Source organism: Osmerus mordax, chromosome 21 (genome assembly GCF_038355195.1).
Source record: "Osmerus mordax isolate fOsmMor3 chromosome 21, fOsmMor3.pri, whole genome shotgun sequence".
In the NCBI taxonomy this organism is placed as follows: Eukaryota; Metazoa; Chordata; class Actinopteri; order Osmeriformes; family Osmeridae; genus Osmerus; species Osmerus mordax.
Window position 1 is genome coordinate 926,459 of NC_090070.1, and position 21,978 is coordinate 948,436.

The 21,978-nt window shown below is 42.6% G+C and overlaps 1 protein-coding gene across 3 annotated transcripts in view; it reads right to left on the minus strand.

Annotated features, from left to right (window-relative positions):
* Window positions 1–21,978, minus strand: part of LOC136965156 (zinc finger protein 436-like) — a 62,205-nt gene that overhangs the window by 21,144 nt on the left and 19,083 nt on the right. For 2 of the 3 annotated variants that reach the window (XM_067259194.1, XM_067259193.1), the window contains exons 5-6: window positions 21,386–21,449; window positions 21,047–21,275 (exon numbers count right to left, since the gene is read on the minus strand). In XM_067259194.1, the coding sequence (XP_067115295.1) occupies window positions 21,047–21,275; window positions 21,386–21,449 (293 nt within the window). Of the gene's footprint in view, window positions 1–20,605; window positions 20,763–21,046; window positions 21,276–21,385; window positions 21,450–21,978 lie in introns of those variants that run through there. The other variant, XM_067259195.1, reaches the window with a different exon arrangement.

Consider the following 21,978-nt stretch of genomic DNA (forward strand, 5'->3'; position numbering starts at 1 on the left):
AAATTTACAGACACAGCATTGGCCACCTAAATACAACTAGCTAGTTTCTTGCAGAAGAAACATTTTCTATCAAAATATCAATTTGTAAATATATATATATTTTTTTTGTCTTTTTGAGGTCATACCACATGACATGCAAAAGTGGAAACTACATACCAGCCAAGTTATTTTCTTCAAAATATGAGAGAGGGTTATAAGTCTGCTTGTTGCTTTCAAGGGTCCTTTGCATGATGCAACTTCCTGTCTTTCCAGGGCTCGACAATAACGATGGCCCGATGGTCCGGGGCCAGTAAAAGGTAACGTCGGGACAGTTAAACTAGCAACTCACTGGCCCGATCGGGCCACTGCAAATTATTGATTGAAAACAAAATTTGCATTGTAAAAGTTAACATCCTTCATATGTTTTCCTAAATGCATAAATAACTTTGCAGCTTGTGGGGCGCACAGTTAGCAAATCAAGAGTTGAGTAGTGAGTGACGAGTGGTTGTCAAATTGTAATTCTCTAATCTCGATACATTTTTTAACGACTGGCACGAGACAATAAAGTGAAGATGGCAGCAAAGTAGAGCTAAGAGCTCAAACGGAAGCAACTTTTTTTATGGAACGAAGGTGCACTGTGTCGTCTGTCGTATGTTCCCGTAACAATGACGATTAACGATTAAAATAAAAAATCAACCTCTCGTCAAGATGCACGCAGCAATCGCATAGGCTACTCAAATCTGACGTGTTAAAATCAAGCAGACAATTCGCCATGTCATCAGAGCATGTGAGTGAGAATGATACGGACATATGAATTGAGACACCAGTGGCTTGAAGAATACCAGTGGTCATAGGTATGGTCATAGGCGCAACATGTAGCCTATTGAAAAGTGTCATGTTTTCGTATCGCTTCAGATTCCTCACTACATAAAATGTGGTTGTCATTAGTTTACTTAAGTCTTAAATTAAATAAAATTAAATAAACCTCATAAGGTCTGCGAAAAAGTAGGCCTATTGCCAAGCAAATGAGGCAATATTTGTTTCAAAAGTAGTATTTCCATGGCAATACTGGCAATACTGACGGCGGCGGCAATGGTTAAGTTACCAAGACGGAGCAATGCACTGTGTGTACTAGGGGTGGAACGGTACGGTTCGGTGCATGAATGCTGCTGCTGCTGCAAAAAGCTGAACTATTGTGGGTATTAAATAAGATCATGCTACATCTAACCAGCGGATCATTTCTTGCAAGTGTGTCAAAGTGGTATTTGTACAGACTGTATTAACACCGTAGGCGTGAATAATGCATGCCTCGTCATCGTCATCCATCTTTAGCCGAAGCAAAGCTAGAGAAAGGATTCAATGGGAGATTTCATACAGTAAGCTAGATCTATTGCTTCAAATTGAAAACGGAGACGATCTTTTGATGAAAGACAAGTTCCTTAACCTCTGTTGTCAATATCTCCGATAAAAAGTAAATACTCTTCTGTTACGAAGCATTTGTTTGCTTCAGGAAAACGTAGCTAGCTATGTGACCTTGTTTCGCCATATGGCAGCTATGACAGTCGTAGCGTTGTAAGCCTCGATTTTTGCAGATTTCTGTAAAACTTGCTAAAAAATCTAATCAAGGTATTTGAAAAGAATGGGCAATGCCAATATCACAACAAGCACTCAACACCCAAGCCCTGTTCAAGGTTAACCCTCGTGCTGCCTTCGGGTCACATGACCCAAAGGTTCATAACGAACCATCATTGTGTTTACCCAATTTTACCCAATACAAAAACAAATATATATATATATTTTTTAACCATTCCAATATGGGGGGTCTGAGACAGCCCGACAGTTAAAAGAAAATGCTTCACTTTGTCTTTGTATGAGGTAAATTTGTCGCAATACGACGGTGGGTCACAATGACTGATGGGTCAGAATGACCCGAAGATAACACAAGGGTTAAATACCCCCCAAGTGGCCAAAAATGAACATAACAGTAGTGATGTTACGCTCGATACCGTGCTCACAAAGCGGTATCGACCATTCGAAACAATTGGTACCGACACAAACGTGTCGAGCGTGGCTTCAAATGGGCAGAAACCACGTGATCACCTGTCGAAGTGACGTCCGAAGCTTCGGACGTCACACGAGTAGCTGAGCCAAACGTCTTTTATGCAAACACTTAAAAAGACATCAGAAATCACTAATATTCGTAGGTTATAGAGAGGAGACATAGGCCTATTTACGGACGCTATAGAATAAATTCATTGACAGAGCCAGAGATGCAGATAGATTGCCAGAGCTAGACAGACAGAGATAGATACAGATGTGAGATGTGAGAGTGTAGCCTATGTGTACACAAGCACATACATCTTTCTCTAGTTTTACCAGCCTTCAAATGTGACCATCCCTTTCCCGGTTGCAAAATCATGTTCAAAAACCTTAACCGCTAGCCTACATTATCATATAATAATGTATTCATTTAGCATATACTTCCACTAAAACGGGGTACGAGGATGCGATCTCACTATGTCGGACTGAGGATCCGAGCAGCGCTCTTACCACGAGGCCATACTTCTCTTAGCTGTTCATGTTCATGTTCATGCTATAAGAACCTAAAAATAGATTTTAGGAACTTAAAGTAGCAAAGACGTTACATTGTTTATAATACAACAAGATATATGATAACATATTTTTGACACTTACACATCGACACATTTGTCACATAACCTTTATTTATCAAGTTGTCAATGACGATTGTGAGACTGACGTCTCGAGGACTTGACGTCACTTGATTCCTTCCATCGCTCGATACAGTCGCCATACCATGAACTGACCAGCAGTTGTCCCTATGGAGAAGATGTATCTAACGCTTCTAAAAAGCGATACTTTTTCGACACAATTGTGTCAAATAGCTTGTTGCTTCGGAAAGCTTTGTTTCCCCCATCACTACATAACAGCAGTAGCGCCAAACATTTGCATATTTGTGGTCTCGACAGGGGCGCCGTATAGGGGGGAAAGGTTAGGACGATTCTAAGGGCCCCTGACTGACAGGGGCCCCAAAAAATAGGCAAAAAGTAATATAAAATTATATTTTATAAACCATCATCGAGTATATAATACATTTAAAATATAATAATACAATGAATGATCAATGAATGGTAAACACAAATCAGGGTTTCGGAAAAGATCAGAGAAAAAAGAGAGGATAGACAAAAGAGAGGGTTTCAATCAGTAACCCATTTTTTTTACCAAGAAAGGTGGGTAGCCAATCTGTGAGTGGTATTAACCTGTTGGGTTAATGTCCATATAAGTTATCTAGCTACCCAGCTAACAAGGGACATCATTTTGTTAGCTGGGTACAGTGTTAGCCTACATTTCATCAACATTTAATCAGTGCAGGGAAACATTTTGCAAGATATTCAGATTAAATCATTGTCCCGACTCCCTGCCCCTTTTAACAGACTTAACAACAGATGAGACAGCAGCACCCCAGTCTCCCCATTACTATCAAACACCAAGAAGCAATCCATTAATTAACCCTCCCGCACTACCAACAGAGGGCGCCAAAACCGCAACACGTCATATGTCCGATTTGCAATTTGCGCCGTGGGGGGCGCAAATCTTAGATTTTTTTTTTTGCCATGGGGCCCGAAATTGCTGGCGGCGCCCCTGGGTCTCGATATAACATCATTATTTATGGTGAAGGACCGGACAACGTTAGCTCGCAATGTACAAAGAATGTAAGTCATAGATATATATAAAGGCTAGATGTCTCGTCCGCGTTGCCGGACAACGGAGTCGAACATCCGCACATGGCGGCCATCTTGCTACAGTCAACTCCCTCACCCATAACATTGTGTTGTGCTACATGTACTTTTTAAATGACCATAACTTGCTCAATTTTAACCGATTTTTAAACGGTTTGGTTTGTTATCAACGTCAGAGATGTCGTTATGCCACTGCATACTTCTGAATAATTATTCTATTTTTTTTTTTTATAACAATTATTCATAGCTGGATTTGATTGTTGACAATTTGTCATTATCTTGAATTGTTCGGTTCTTCGAAGCTCATTCTGGACTTGCTGTCATAGCAACAAGTCCTTTAGCTTAAACCTGCTCGGGAGCAGGTTTATTTTATGTAAACAAGATTTGATTGCGACTATATAAGCAGAGGTGATACAGGAAGTCTGTCACAGACATGTCTTGTCCGTTTGTAAGGCAACAATCTGTTGCGGAAGGTGCAAGAATAATTAGCAGAATTTAACATGAAACTGAATTAATTGCTCATTGCGTGATAGATAGATCCAAGCACAGCGCGATATGCTAATAGCCTATACTTTTTGAGAGATATAGCCTATCGTTTTTTTTTGTGAGGGTGTCATTTACATCATAAATTTGTTGAAACCACATTATGACATTAAAGATGATAAACAAAGTATGAAAATAAAAAAAACACAGGCCTAGCTTACTGTAATAAGCGATAAAACATCTAACGTGGTCACTACTATACATTTAATTTGGTCTGCTACTTCTTGCCAGCCCTCTTTCTTGAATTTTGCAGACTGAGGTGTTCCCTGGCGTTCTGATTAAATCTTCAAATTCTGAGTAACCTTCGAGCAAGCTATTGCTCTGTTGGCTCTGTTGCGGAAAAAACGGGGCGCTCTTTTTGGCCATGGTGAGCAGCCATAGACTTATGTGAGCAGAGTTGATGATCAAGGTTTCTACTATCGATACATACCCCCTTTTAGACCAACGTATAACTCAATCCAGCTATACTAATCATAAACAACAAGTGTGTTCGAAGAACCGAATTAGCCAGATCATGATAAGCAAGATGATGTCATCTTGGATGTGTCATTTGATCTCGGATGTAATAAGCGACGTACGGAGAAAGGACCCCAGAATGTCAGAGCATTAGCAACATTAGCAAGCCAAAACTCTTTCTAGCATGTGTATTGACAGGGAAAGGGGCAGGGACAGCCTAACCTGTCAGCTGTGTTGTCGATGCCTCGAGAGAAAAAAGGAAGTGACCAGAGCTTGCCGTAATGCGGTATCTCTGGCCGTACAATGTGTATGACATCATTGCCATTTTAAAAGGCTTTGTAGAACAAAAGGCGACTTTAAAAAAATCTAAAACCCAGCAGTGTGTATTTTTTTTACCTCCCCTTTCAAATTCAACATTCAAATTACTAGACAAAGAATTATATCCTGAGAAAAGTGGATTTTGAGGGGTATAGCTCCATAGACCTCCATTCATTCTGCACTCGACCGTTAGCGCCCTCATATGGAACTAGAGTGGAACTGCAGAACCCGGAAGTTTCCCGAGTGGGAGTTTTCCCCATATTAGACATTCTCTGCATCTAGACACTGGGTGTGTCTATTACCGAACACTTTACAAAGTACACTGCAATACAGTGCACTTACATCTGTAGTGCAGTCCGTCGCTGATTAGTGCTGTCTCAAATGGAACACTTACGTTAACCACTTGGCAGAAGTGACGGACGCAAATCTGCTCGCGGCACCCGCGAATCTAAGGCAGAAGTGACGGACTCAAATCTGCTCGCAAGTCATTTTGTCCGCCATTATTTTATAAATGAAATGCTGCCGAAAGGGCTCCTCCTCTTCCGCTACGTAGCCAAGATGGCGCCCGTTTAGGGCGAGTAGTGTCCATCGTTGTACACTGCATTTGTTGACCGTTTGCAGTGCGTAGCCTTTGGCTGTGTCTAGTACCGAGCACTTACGTTTAGTCATTTAGCAGACGCTCTTATCCAGAGCGACTTACAGTAAGTACAGGGACATTCCCCCGAGGCAAGTAGGGTGAAGTGCCTTGCCCAAGGACACAACGTCAGTTGGCACGGCTGGGAATCGAACTGGCAACCTTCAGATTACTAGCCCGACTCCCTCACCGCTCAGCCATCTGACTCCCACTTCGAGCACTGACTTTTAGTGCTTAGGATGCTTACACTGACAGAACCAGCAGAATTCAGGGCACTGAAAGTACCCGGATGGCGCACTGCAAACGCTCAAAAAAATGCAGTGTACAACGCTGGACACTACTGGCCCTAAACGGGCGCCATCTTGGCTACGTAGCGGAAGAGTAAAGAATGTATAATACATTACAACACATATTCTAGAACTGTAATCACCAGCTGCATATCAGGCACGGCACTAACTATGATCCCAGTTATTAATATGTGTGGCATTTTAATCACTGAATGCATCACGGGCACTGTGCACGAGTGAATATAACAACAGGATTTATGAAGGAGGCATGTCTTAAAGTTATGTATTGTGCTTATTAAAGTTATGCATTGTGCTTATTAAAGTTATGAAACTTAGAAGTGTGCTCAGGCTTAAACATTGGGTCTCACACTGAGTGTGGGAAGCAGGCTGTTCTTTGTGTCTCTATCTTTTCATTTTCAGAAACAACCTTGAATCTGGGTGGAGATGGCACCCGAGCAGGTGGGACGCGGAGGCAAGAACAACTCCCTGATGCACGAGAGAACAAGCTCAACCCTCTTTTCATCTTTCTGTTTTAATTGCACTGTATATTATATGCTGGGGCAGGGAAAGATAGCCAGTTGGACTTCGTGAACCAGCCCAAACTCTGTTGCGGGTAGGGAAACTTAGACAACTCCAGAGCTCTGTACTTGTTGATTTCCAACTGCTGCATTAAAGCTGATATTATGGGACCTCTGCGACTCCAGACCACTCTTTCTAGAACACAGATTTGTGTCATTGAATACTATCATTACATATTGGAATAGACACATAGACTTATGAATCCTTCAACTGGTGACCCCGACGCTGAAAAGAGGGAGTCCAGAGGGTTCCGGCCCGACCGACGGATCGGGGGAGAGACCCATACACCGGTGCGAGGAGACAGACGTAATCGTCAGAGGCCTCAACATAAAAAAAGGTAAGCAGACACCTGTTAATTCAAAGTACTGCTATTCGGAACTGAGAACCAAATTTAGACGATTACTATGTTTCATCGTACCTAGTCAAACCAACAGTGGTGGGAAATCAACCGTTTTTGTGTTTTGTCCTTGTCCAAGGGGAGGTTAGAGTCCTCTCCAGGGGTTAGAGTCCCTAAACTCGTTGTCTTGTCCAAGGGGAGGTTAGAGTCCTCTCCAGGGGTTAGAGTCCCTAAACTCGTTGTCCTTGTCCAAGGGGAGGTTAGAGTCCTCTCCAGGGGTTAGAGTCCCTAAATTCGTTGTCCTTGTCCAAGGGGAGGTTAGAGTCCTCTCCAGGGGTTAGAGTCCCTAAACTCGTTGTCTTGTCCAAGGGGAGGTTAGAGTCCTCTCCAGGGGTTAGAGTCCCTAAACTCGTTGTCTTTGTCCAAGGGGAGGTTAGAGTCCTCTCCAGGCATGTATTAAAGAATATATTGTGCTTATTAAAGTTATGCATTGTGCTTATTAAAGTTATGAAACTTAGAAGTGTGCTCAGGCTTAAACATTGGGTCTCACACTGAGTGTGGGAAGCAGGCTGTTCTTTGTGTCTCTATATTTTCATTTTCAGAAACAACCTTGAATCTGGGTGGAGATAGCACCCGAGCAGGTGGGACGCGGAGGCGAGAACAGCTCCCTGATGCACGAGAGAACAAGCTCAACCCTCTTTTCATCTTTCTGTTTCAATTGCACTGTATAAATATATGCTGGGGAGGGACAGATAGCCAGTTGGACTTCGTGAACCAGCCCAAACTCTGTTGCGGGTAGGGAAACTTAGACAACTCCAGAGCTCTGTACTTGTTGATTTCCAACTGCTGCATTAAAGCTGATATTATGGGACCTCTGCGACTCCAGACCACTCTTTCTAGAACACAGATTTGTGTCATTGAATACTATCATTACATATTGGAATAGACACATAGACTTATGAATCCTTCAAGAGGAGGAGCCCTTTCGGCAGCATTTCATTTATAAAATAATGGCGGACAAAATGACTTGCGAGCAGATTTGAGTCCGTCACTTCTGCCAAGTGGTTAACGTAAGTGTTCCATTTGAAACAGCACTAATCAGCGACGGAGTGCACTACAGATGTAAGTGCACTGTATTGCAGTGTACTTCGTAAAGTGTTCGGTAATAGACACACCCCTTATATATATCTATGATGTAAGTCATATTTCCCGACCTGGCTAGAAGCAGAGCTCTGTGACGTAGAACAATGGCGTTCTTAAAGGGAGCTTGACAGCCTCTCGGTCATAGACATATACATCAGTGGCGATTTCTTTAAGACTGCAAGGGAAGCTCAGCGTCCCATACAATTTCAACAAATTAATGGTCAAATATTTACTATTGTGTTAACATTTTAAATGCGTTAGAACACGTTCATATCGAAGACGAGTTCTTTCAGAATCAGCTACATATATTAGCAGGTCGACTGACTGATTTCCTTCTCATACATTCCCGTAGCGTCACAGTGCATTTCCCTGTTGAAGTCATTGGATGAATCCTGAGATTATGTCCCGCCTCGGACGCTCAGCGTCTCTGGGGGTGAATGGAGGAGTGGGCTGGCCTGGACGCTGGGCTTCCGCGTGATGATTGGAGGGTCTGTCGAAAGACTGCATCTCCTTTTGATTGACAGTAATTTTGTACTACAAAAAGTCACCAAAGCTATTCAAACTCAGTCCCATCCCGGATTTTGCAACTGTAGTTGAAAGACAAACTGCAGCAACCTATTTCTAGGTATTTGCTTGGCAAAATTGCTAACCAATTTTCATCATACATTTCACACAATTATACACCACTTCCTTGTTTCAGTTTAACCTTATTTCCACATTTCCTCCTTTATTGATATTGTTTTGTTAGATCGTTCGTTCATTCATTCAGTAGGCTAGCTAGTGTCGTAGGGGTGAACTAGCCAGTGAACTAGCCAAATAAATAAAACATTTTTAGGATGTAGGCCGAAAATGAGCTTCCCCTCTTTGAAAGACCAGCAGCCGCCACTGATATACATGTATGTCTATGCTCTCGGTGCCACAAAACGCAAGGTTTAAAGCGGTGGAACGTTTAAAAAAAGTACCTAAAATCACGCACAAAAACTGGATTTGTGATTTCGGATTAGTTTAAATTACGTTAGATTACATACGGATTGAAAAGTAAAATGGAGAGAACTGATAGGACATTTTTGGTCTGTCCACCCTAACTCCATCGTCCATTCACAAAAGAAACGTGACTTACTTCGTTCTGACTTTATTTACAACCCAAATTTTGACACGACATTTCGGTCTGACTGTGCTACATCAAATAAGATATAATGAATATAAACATAGCAGATTATAATCAACTGTAGTTATTATATCGAACCTGCTCGGCGAATCTTGATTTTAGGTTGAGTAACAATGTCCAACAACCCTTGCAGTCGCGCACTCTCCTCCTTTGAAAGAGAAATCTCCTCTTCGAACTCGGCAAACGATTTTTCAGCTGCCCTAAATATCTCCAAAACTGCTGTTGTTAAGCGCTCACTGAGAAAATCCCTGAACACATCTAGTTTGGACATTTTGGTGTTGAAAAACTCGGATAGTTTACGAAATTCTCCCTCAAGCGCTTCTTTCTAGCCGGATGTAAACAAGTCAACGTGTTCCGGTGATCAGTTCCCTGGCTTCTTCCAACCTTCGCGCCTTCTGATGTGGTGGAGTTTGATCGTTCGTGGCTTGACTGCATATAGGCTACTAGACCAGAGAGTCATGGATATGGCATAGACTGTATGATATAGACCCAGCATCAAAGCTGTTTAGAGCTGTGGTCCCATTGGTTTCTATGGAAAGAGTTCAGTGGTAAAGCATGTAATTGACTAGACGAGGTACAGCAGTGTGCGAATTATACAATGACAATCGGGGGGGTCAACTCAGTGCCCCCCCACCCCCCCGCCTCCGGAACGACGTTCACCCCTGCCGCCGCCCCAACCAAGTAAACGGCAATGGCACACACGCACTACTAAAACTACAAACACTATTGTAATAATTTATTTCTGAAATAAAAAAAGTTGATCTTTACAAAACTACCAGAGGAACATATCGGACTGTTCATCACAAAATACGGTAGTTTGAAATCTCTCCAGATTCTGACAACCAATGAGACAGATAAATTAAGCTATCTTGCTTGATACAGAGCTAGCGATAGCTATCTTTTAAGTTGGTGGGTGGTTAACCATCAGAATCAGAATCAGGTTTATTTGCCATGTATGTTATACAAACACGGAATTTACTGTGGCAGGGAGGTGCAAAACATGAAACATATACAGATCTTAAATTAAGTAAAAGTACAAAAGTGTAACTATTTCTAAGAACTAAACAATCTAAGAATACAACAATTTAAATAGGAAATAAAATATATATAAAAATAAGAATAGAATGAGCAGCGTGAATGGTAAACATAGTGCAATCGGATACTGAGATTAAGTGGCTTATGCATACTGAATTGCCATTAGATGGACTTATAATAGTTAAATAAGTGAATGAATGTCAATGGGAGTCCTTGGCCTTGTTGAAGAGGCCAGTAGCAGATGGAAAGAAACTATTCTTATGGCGTGAGGTTTTGGTCCTGATGGACCGCAGCCTTCTGCCAGAGGGGAGTAGCTGGAACAGGAAGTGACCAGGGTGGGAGGGGTCGGCCACGATCTTCTTCGCACGCCTCAGGGTCCTCGAGGTGTGCAGGTCCTCGAGGGTAGGCAGATTGCAGCCGATCACCTTCTCAGCAGTGCGGATGATACGCTGCAGTCTGCTCTTGTCCTTGGCAGTGGCAGCAGCGTACCAGATGGTGATGGAAGAGGTGAAGATGGACTCAATGATGGCTGTGTAGAAGTGCACCATCATTGTCTTTGGCAGGTTGAATTTCTTCAGCTGCCGTAGGAAGTACATCCTTTGTTGTGCTTTTTTGGTGAGGGAGCTGATGTTCAGTTCCCACTTGAGGTCCTGGGGGAGGATGGTGCCCAGTAAGCGGAAGGACTCCACAGTGTTGACTGGGGAGTCGCACAGGGTGATGGGGGTGAGTGGGGCTGTATTCTTCCTGAAGTCCACAACCATCTCCACTGTCTTAAGAGCATTGAGCTCTGAGTTGTTCTGGCTACACCAGGTCACCAGGTTGTCAGCTTCCCACCTATAGTCAGACTCATCCCCGTCAGAGATGAGCCCAATGAGGGTGGTGTCGTCCGCAAACTTCAGAAGTTTGACAGACGGATGACTGGAGGTGCAGCTGTTGGTGTACAGGGAGAAGAGCAGAGGGGAAAGGACGCAGCCCTGAGGAGATCCGGTGCTGATGGACCGGGAGTCAGAGACTTGTGTTCCCAGCTTAACGCACTGCTTCCTGTCAGACAGGAAGTCTGTGATCCATCTGCAGGTGGAGTCAGGCACGTTCAGCTGGGAGAGCTTGTCCTGAAGCAGGGCAGGGATGATGGTGTTGAAGGCAGAGCTGAAGTCCACAAACAGGATCCTGGCATAGGATGCTGGGGAGTCCAGGTGCTGTAGGGTGAAGTGGAGGGCCATGTTAACGGCGTCATCCACAGATCTGTTGGCTCTGTAGGCAAACTGCAGTGGGTCCAGGAAAGGGTCTGTGATGGCTTTGAGGTGTGCCAGCACAAGGCGCTCAAAAGACTTCATTACCACAGAGGTCAGGGCGACGGGTCTGTAGTCATTGAGTCCTGTTGGCCTTGGCTTTTTGGGCACAGGGATGATGGTGGAGGACTTGAGACAGGCTGGCACATGGCATGTCTCCAGGGAGGTGTTAAAGATGTAGGTGAACACCTACAGCTGGTCAGCGCAGTGCTTGAGGGTGGCAGGAGAGACAGAGTCCGGCCCAGCTGCTTTGCGGGGGTTCTGCCTCTTGAAAAGTCTGTTAACTTCACCCTCCTGAATGGAGAGAGTTGTCACTGTAGAAGGGGTGAGGGAGGAGGCCTCGTGGGTAGGAAGGGTTAGGGTTAGGTTCAGGACAGTCCAATTGTCTTTCAAATCTACAGTAGAACTCATTCAGGTCGTTGGCCAGGCGGGAGTCATTAGTGGAGTGGGGGGCTCTGGGCTTGTAGTTGGTAATCTGCCTGAGCCCTCTCTAGACAGAAGCAGAGTCGTTAGCAGAGAACTGACGCTTCAGTCTCTCCGAGTACAGTCGTTTAGCCTCTCTCACCGCCTTGCTAAACCTGTTCTTCGACTCCTTGTATCTGTCTCTATCCCCACTCCGAAATGCTTCCTCCTCCTCTGACCTCAACCTTCTGAGCTCTGCTGAGAACCAGGGCTTGTCGTTGTTGAAGCCCTGGTTCTCAGCAGAGCTCAGAAGGATAGAAACCATGTTTCTATCATTAACATTCTTGTGAATATTATACAGCTAATTGCCATTACAAATACATTCGTGATAGATTTTTTGGGGGTATTAAAGAATATATTGTGCTTATTAAAGTTCTGTCTTATGATCTGAGAAGTGTGCTCAGGCTTAAACATGGTGTCTCACACAGGGTGTGGGAAGCAGGCTGTTCTTTGTGTCTCTATCTCTTCATTTTCAGAAACAACCTTGAAACCCGATGGAGACGGCACCCGAGCAGGTGGGACGCGTAGGCAAGAACAACTCCCTGATGCACAAGAGAACAAGCTCAACCCTCTTTTCATCTTTCTGTTTCAATTGCACTGTATAAATATATGCTGGGGAGGGACAGATAGAGAGTTGGACTTCGTGAACAAACCCAAACTCTGTTGCGGGTAAGAAAACGTAGACAACCCCAGAGCTCTGTACTTGTTGATTTCCAACTGCTGCATCAAAGCTAGGGTAACCAGACGTCCGGATTTCGGCCGGACAGTCCGGTTTTCCAGCCTTTTGTCCGGACCGCTGTTGCGTGTCCGTCTTTTCGCCCTTTTGTCCTCCTTTTTGACCCTTCCTGCCCACCGTCGCAATTTAGCACTCGCGCGGGCTTCAGACAGTGCCAATTATTCAGTAGGCTTTCAGATGCCGAAGAGAAAGACCTCCTTCAACCATACGTGGAGTTCAGAACTCCCTTTTGTCAGTAAGAGCAGCAAAGACCAATTCCATGCCTTCTGTCAACTCTGTCATATTGACATAGACGTGAGTAGTAAGGGGAAAGGGGCTGTAGAGCGGCATGCCACTACAGAAAGGCACAAAGATAACACTAGTTTTGCCGGGCACTCTTCGTTGACATCGTTTTTTACTCCGAAAACAACAGCGGATGATAAAACGACCGCTGCTGAGCTGACAAAATTATTTCATACTGTAAAACATCACCACTCTTATAGGAGTTTAGACTGCAGCGCAAAAGTTGAGAAACTTATTTATGAAGACTCTGTGGTAGCTAAAGGTGTGACCCTAGGCAGAACCAAAGCACAAGCATTGTGTGAAAATGTATTAGCCCCATACTCCGTACACACACACGTGGATTACATAAAAGAAAACAATCTGCATTTTTCAATAGCGAGTGATGCATCGAACAAGGGTGCAACTAAGTGCTTTCCAATACTCCTGAGATATTTTAATTTTGAGAAGGGAGTGCAAAATCTGTTGCTCGACTTCTACAAGGATAGCGATGAGACGTCTGAAGCAATAGCCAGCCAGTTACTCGCAAAGCTAGACGCAGCTGGTCTAGATTTGAAAAAAGTGCCTGCTTACACAGCAGACAATGCGAGTGTGAACTATGGGAAACACAAGAGTGTCTATCAGAAACTTAAACTGGCTCAATATGACAAATTCTACTAATTGGGAGTCAGTTGGCTGAGCGGTGAGGGAGTCGGACTAGTAATCCGAAGGTTGCCAGTTTGATTCCCGGTCATGCCAACTGACGTTGTGTCCTTGGGCAAGGCACTTCACCCTACTTGCCTCGGGGGAATGTCCCTGTACTTACTGTAAGTCGCTCTGGATAAGAGCGTCTGCTAAATGACTAAATGTAAATGTAATTGTCTTGCTCACGTATTGCACAATGCATCCAAATTTGCATCAGCAAAAATGGATATTGATGTTGAAAATATTGTGCTCAAGGTCTATAGCCATTTCAGCATCTCAGCCAGCAGGACAGCACAGCTAAAATAATTTTGTGAATTTTTGGAAATGGATAACTGCAATCTTTTGCGACATGTTGTGGACAAGGTGGTTGTCATTACTTCCAGCAGTTGACAGAATAGCAAAATACTGGGAACCTCTCACCAGTTACTTCAGGAGTTTAGGAGAGGATGAATGTCCCAAAGTGCTATGGGCATGTTTTGGCGAGGAACATGCCTGTGATGTGCATGAGATTCACTTTTTCTTCCTCAGTCATGTTTTGAAGCTATTCACTGACTGTATCGAGACACTGGAAGCAAAAGCTTTTTGCATCACCTCAGATTACCAGCTCATGTGTGATCTGAAAGGCCAGCTTGAGAGAAGACAGAGGGACACGTTTTTTGGCTTCACTGTCAACAACAAGCTCAAAGAGCTTACTCCAGATGTAGCCAAGAGATGTAAGGCTGACTTTACTGTTGTCTATGAAAGGGCCATGAAGTACCTCAGTCACAGATATGACTTCTCTGAACATAGCGTTCACAGCCAAATGGGTCAATTGAGTCTAAAAGGTACAGTCCCCTTTGAGAAATTCTCTGAAGCAGTACAGGCCTGTAAGTTGTCAGATATTGACATGGATGGACTATATGAAGAATATGGCTTTGTTGAAAAGATTCTCAGTGGCTCTGCAGAGTTCGAGAATCTGAGCAGTGAGGAGAGGTACTTAAAACTCTTTACTCAGTCTGATGTCCCTCTAAAGAATCTGAGGATCATTAGTACCTACATATTCTCAATCGCATGCAGTAATCGCACACAGAGAGAGTTTTCTCAATGATGACCACAGCATGGAGAAATGAAAGGAATCGTCTAGAGATAGACTCAGTCAAGGCAGAGCTCCAGGTCTGTATCAACCTTTCAGAGGGATGCACAGAGATGTACCACAGGTTCCTGTCTAATAGGAAACTCATGGAAGCAGCTAGGAGGAGTGTGAAATATAAGAACTAAAACATCTTTGGTGAGTAGTTATGGATTTCATTCATCAGTTAGTAAAGTGTGGGTTGATATAAATATATCTAAATGTCTAGTTTTTGTTTGTTAGCATCTTGTTTGGTGTGGTCCTTGCAGGAAAGGATAGATGCTAGAGGAATCACTGTTAAAAGGATCAGCAGGGAGGCAGCCCAGGCTTAAGTGCCCCCTTACCCCTTCCCAGCAGAGGCACAGACACTGGGCCTGAGTGCCCCCTCACATTAATGAGTAATGTTATCGTTCTGTTTTCAGTTTTGAACTAAAAATCTGTTGGAAGACCATGCATACCAGAATTTGTACTACAATTGAAATAGTTTGGGCAATGGTACTGCCTTATTTTCTTCTTTGTATTTTGACTATACATATCACCATCATATCACCAAAGACAACAGCAAATTGCACTTCTATTGAGTTTGTATTAAAATAAAAATGTTGACTTGTTATTGTCTTAATTTCATACTTAATTTCATGATTTTAACGATTCCGACTCCTTATCAATTCCTGCTTATCGATTCGATTCTTTATCGATTCTCTTATCGATTCTCCCCTCTACAGCCAACTAGGTCTGTGCGTCCTGCACCCCCCCACACACACACTCGTTCTAAACGAATTTCTCAAACTGGCTTTGACTGGCTCTGAAATGAGCTAATACCTACCACCTCTAAGCCTCTTCAGGCCTCTGTTTTCAAAACAAAATCTAGTCGGAGATAGAAACTTTCAGTTTCCTTGTGTTCAAGCTTCTATTACTCAACACCAGTAGGACTTACAGGGGTCCTAACAACAGGGGAAATAACTTCAGTGTCACCTTTCAAAAGAGACCATTTACATGCATGTACTCCAAATGGTTCAACAACAGCTTTCAATGTACTTTGGGTATGTTGTTTAGGCGTTTTCAGGCACATTTAACAGAACTATTAAAAGGTTAAACAATAAAAAGGCTAAGTTTAATAATGGATTAAAAATCGATATGCTCAGTTTACACGTGTTACAAGTGGCGTTGCCGTCATTTTGTCGTGTGAAATACAACAAAACTTTAGAACGCTTCTTCCTAGTTGCCATGTTTTCTGCAGTCTGTCTGAATAAACTATAAAAGTTTGCGCATGCGCAACGGCATAGAGAATCGTTAACAGAATCGTTAAGAAATTTTGCTAACGATTCCAAGGAATCGATTCACTGGGAACCGGTTCTAAACAAGAACCGGTTCTCGATACCCATCCCTAGTGTTCGTTTAGATGAATTCCAAGTTTGGTGGTTAACAAATGCGTGATCAACATTTGTTATAATTCCTAGCCAAACAGGGTGGTTTTTTGAAGCCTTTCCGACCAGAACTTGTATTTATAAGCGGAAAATCTGTGATGTGTGATGGTATTCAGTAAAAATGCAGAAATTGAACCCCTGGTTTATACATTGATTCAAATACAATTGGAAGAGTTATACTAAAGCAAAATTAAGTGAATAGACGGTAAACGCTAACCAGCCGTGTTAGTCAAAGAATGGTTTGAGGAAATGTATGTGAAATATTATGAGGAAGCAATTGGAAAGTTACATAAAAGATTGGTTTAGAGAGGATCATGGAAGGTTATGAAATAAAACAAGAACGTTTTGTGGATGTGAAGAGATGATTGGTTTAAACACTGATGTTTTGAAGAGGAAACTATGAATATACTTTGAAGGTATATGGGATAACATTTTAAGTCAAAATAGTAAAATCTACGGTTTTTAAGAGTTTTGATAAAGGTATTAGATGTAATTCGGTTAAAAATGAGCAAGAGAAAAAACTAAATTTATTTTTATTTGGAGTTTAATTGTAATGTGGTTTTAAGTTTTATTTGAGAGTTTTATCAGAGCCTGGCATACTGTTTGGGATAAATAGTTAGGCTGTAATAATGTTGTATTAGTGCATGAAGAGGGGTTATTATAACATTCAGTTTTTAGTGAAGTTCTACCTATCTGACCTTTATAGAAAATATAGTTGGGAAAAATGTTTGGGTAATAGCTACATTAAGAACATTATTTGGTCTATATTTCATTTAAGTAGCATACGGATTCTGGTTTGGCATAATGAAAATTGCTTTTATATTATCTTTGATGAAAAGAGGTGTGATTTGGTAAAATGGAGAATCTGAAACAATATAGGTCTTAAACTTAACTTTTAAACGAAAGAAAAGTTTTTAAAAGAGGAGGGCTGCATGTAAAAATGAAAATAACATTTTTATGTCGCCTCTTTACTTCGATGTTGGTCCAAACTTCTCATATGCTCTCTCTCTTTCGCTCCGTGGGGCCGAAAATCAAGCTGTTCCACTTAGCGCTCCCCCTAGAGGCCTGGTCAACTTCAGTTGTGAAAACTGGATGCAGCGTTTTTTTGTTGTTGCCTGCTTTCGTTTTTGCAACGCGTTTATGTATTTGCAGCGTTTTTTTTTTTGCCTGCTTTCGTTTTTGCAACGCGTTTATGTATTTGCAGCGTTTTTGGTTTGAGTGCTTTCGTTTTTGCAACGCGTTTATGTATTTGCAGCGTTTTTGGTTTGCGTGCTTTCGTTTTTGCAACGCGTTTATGTACTTGCAGCGTTTTTGGTTTGAGTGCTTTCGTTTTTGCAACGCGTTTATGTATTTGCAGCGTTTTTGGTTTGCGTGCTTTCGTTTTTGCAACGCGTTTATGTATTTGCAGCATTTTTGGTTTGCGTGCTTTCGTTTTTGCAACGCGTTTTATGTATTTGCAGCGTTTTTGGTTTGCGTGCTTTCGTTTTTGCAACGCGTTTATGTATTTGGTTGTGTTGTGTGTATTTGCAGCACGTTTGCTGAATGCTGCGCATGTGTTGTCAAATTCATGAAGATGTTTTCTTAATTTGCAGCGCGTTTGCACATGTCGGCCACCGTAGTTCTCAGGTCTCATGCATTCACCGGGAGTGTACTTGAGGAGTGAGTAAACCGATCTACAATGGCTATGCAAGTAGCCTATTGAGCACTGCTGTTCAGTTCGCTCGTTTGGGGCAAAATGTATTCATATTTCTGATACATTTATTTTTGGAAGACATAAAACAATTTATTATATTTGGATGAATTTGTCTTATCAGATTTGTCAATGGTTATAATTGCTATTTGTGCCTGGTCAATTAACAATAGGTCAAATCGAACGGCTAGCAAAAAACAAAAAGAGAATTGGGAGGGGCCGCTGCTGCAAATATTTTAGTGGCATCTCCCCTAACCTTACTCCAAACATTTGATAAAACGTCAGAGCTCTGGAGGTAAATTTTCTGAAGAAAATGTGTGTTTGCTGACAGCAGTTGAATTAATTTTCTTTTAATACCTTGAATAGTATATATTTAATATTTAATCAAATTCACCATGCATTAGCGAAGTATTGTTTTGCAATGTTTTATCATTTCTTATTGAGTAAAATGAGCAAATATGATGAAAAGAATATCTTCCACTGACTTCAATTGATTTTGTAGCATGAAAGTTTAAAACATTAAAAGATGGGGGGTGTACAGCTATAAACAGATGGTAAGCTTGAAGTAATTTATATATCAACCAAATGAGCATGCAGCAGAGAAGTACATCAAGTCCCATTGAGAGCCATTCTGTTCGTTTGAACACTTTGAGCTGCAATACCATAATCAGGGCTGGTGTTGTCGCCCAACTGGGCATTAAATGTATATCGCTGGATTCGCCGGTGTTGTCGCCAAACTGGTTTCCACGCTAACTGGTTCCCCAGCTGTGCGTTCACATATCAGTCTTCCTCTATCACCTGATTCGTCACAAATTCAAAAAAAAATAATTACTGCCGATTTTCAAGTCGGATCGCATATTTGCTGCGGCGAATATGAAAGTATGAAAGTATAGGGTACGTGCGCACTACATTACATCCATTCACGACAAAATAAATGTAGACAAAATAATACATTTGCTGGCTCGCATGAAGTGGGATTCAATCGCACTAGAGAAAAAACACGTATTACACCAAAGCCCATTGCTTTACACTGCGAGCTATTCTAGTTCATAAAAGATCTGGTAAATCGTTACGTATTTATTAACTATTTATTCAGGTAACATCTTGTTTTTGCTTCTTCTAAAACAACTGGTTCCCATAGACACTACCCGAATGTAGGCTACTAATCACGTATTTGGGGTTGTTTCGAGGCAATAGCCGTATTTTCTACGACATCACAGCTCCTTCTGACACCACATATTAAAAATTCATACTAAGAACGTCGTTGCTAACCCAGAAAATACGATCAAAATAGCCTACGCGTAACCCTTTGAAACACAACATGGGTCTATTCGTTTCCTATGCGATTTCGTGTATGGCTGAGTGTTTCTTCGCTATATCTTTTGAAATCAATTAATTTCATAATTTTATATTCTGAACAAATGTAGTGAGCACTACATTACAGCCACTCACGCCATAATAAATGGAAATTAAGAAAAATAAAATATTCGAGTGGGAGACGCACAAAGGACAAGTTGGCGGCGATAAGAGATCGCACAACTGGTCGCATTCAGAGGATGGTGTCCTTTCAAGCAGTATATGCCAAGCAACCCAGCGAAATACGGGATCAAGTCATGGGTCACGTGCGACCGGGAAGTAGATTGACGGAGCCCCGGAGAAGAACCAGGGGATGCGCGTCATACTCGATATGACAGAGGCCCTGAAGGATCTCAAAGTCACATGTGACAATTTATTTACCTCTTACGAACTCAGATGCAACCTAATGACGAGGAGCATTACCATGGTGGGCACGGTCCGAGCTTCCGTCTGAGCTGCTAATAACGCGACGGGTGCTGTCGTCACAGTTCGCCTTCACTCCCAGTGAACTCCTAGTTTCCTACCTCCCAAAGAAAAATAAGAATGTTTTACTTATGAGTACACGGCACACAGACACGGAAACCAGTGATAGAGACGACGGGAAACCGACCATCGTCCAGGACTACAACTGCAACAAAGGAGGTGTCGACAATCTAGATATGGTCATCGCTTGCTACAGCTGTAAAATAAAGACTGCCCGCTGGCCCCTGGTCATCTTCCACAACATCATTGATGTTTCCTCCTACAACGCCTTTGTGATATGGAGAGAGGTTAACCCCAAATAGATGCCTCGTAAGCGCAACAAGAGGAGAGTTGTGAAAGGTCTCCAGATGGCCAGCTGTCGCGATCCACCTCGACGGCAACCCGAAAAGGCTGCCGCATCGGTAGGACCGGCCTCACCGGTCTCAGCCAGTAAGAGGAAGAGATGTCAAGTCTGCCCGGTGAAGAAGGACTGTAAAACGTTCACCGTTTGTCGCGGGTGTAAGAGGCATGTCTGCAAAGCCTGTTCGCATGTATACTGCCTCACATGCCCCACCGAGCGGGGCTTCCACCAAGGGCAGTCACGTTGACCCTGGACGACACAGGGGTGTGTACAGAAGACAACAACTGAGTAAAGGGAAGAAGAGGGGTTTGCTGAAGTCAGACAGTGCTACCACATGGCGTGTACAGGCAATTAGGACGGCGGGAGGAAAATACAATTCTAATGTAACTTTAATTATTCTAAGGTCAAAATCTTGTCAGTAGTATGTGGATAGGATGAAGTACAGTTTATTTGAGTCAGTATGACCTGTTTTAGGCTGAAATCTAAGCACTGACATGTAATGTGAACTACTACAATGCATTCAATATTATTGACACACAATTTTTACACCAAAACCCATTCCCATGCATCGTTGACCTCGACGACACGGGGGTGTACAGAAGACAACAACTGAGTATATCGGAGAGGGGTTTGCTGAAGTCAGACAGTGCCACCTGGATGACATGGGCTGCCTATACAAACAACGAGGACAGCGTAAGGGATATCTAACCTTACATTTAGTCATTTATCAGACGCTCTTATCCAGAGCGACTTACAGTAAGTACAGGGACATTCCCCCGAGGCAAGCAGGGTGAAGTGCCTTGCCCAAGGACACAACGTCAGTTGGCATGACCAGGAATCGAACTGGCAACCTTCGGATTACTAGCCCGATTCCCTCACCGCTCAGCCACCTGACTCCCTACCTTCATCATATACCATCAATCTGTCAAATAAGACTAAATATGGAGTCTCTTACTTTTTTCCAGAGTGTCAGCCAGCTCCTTCTGGTTCATGTTCCTAAGGAAGTGCAGTGTGATCTTCAGAGCTCCCTCTCTGGCACTGCTCTCCTGCTTCTGATATTCAGGGTCCACCACTTCCTGGTTCTCCCTGTGACTCTCTAAGCATCCTGGGTAATCTGAACTCAGAATCCTCTTCATCCTCTTCAGCTCTTTCTTCACAAACCTGATTACAGTCTCCTCAAGCACCTGAAACAGGGAGGGGAGATATCAGATGAAACAGGAACTATCTACACAGTAGAACAACATGATTAAAATGATTATGTCTTGATTGTACTTTAGATTAACACAAAACTCACTGTAAATATGGAGGACAAGTCCTCATGGTGACTCTGGTCTGACTCAGACTTCTCCTGTTGATCTCTGAGGACAAGAGATTACATGACTTAACCACATGAACCATATGTACAAGGGCTGATAATCGACTAAAGAGTATTTACATTTATTCATTTAGCAGACGCTTTTATCCCAAGTGACTTCCAAGAGAGAGCATTACAAAAGTGCATAGGTCAGAGATCATAAACAACGAGATCGCCTCAAAAACATTGCGGGTAGCCAAAACATGAAGCATACATTGTTAAAAGCAGATAAGTGCCAATGGGAAGAAACATAAGAGCATGTAGTTAAACAAGTTACAATATATTTTAGTATATCATACATAAGCATGAGTGGTAAACTGAACTGTATCCACTCATGCATACACACAGACACACTGTATAAGAGTGATACCATCACTACCAAGTAAACCATCTTCTATACCACAACAAGGCACTATTCCTTTAATACATTTATCAAAGATAGAAACACTGTCCTTCCCAGGTAAACAAGTGTGTTGTTTTTCAACCAAATACTGAAGAATGACATCAGAGTCCACCTCACAAAGGGGTGCATG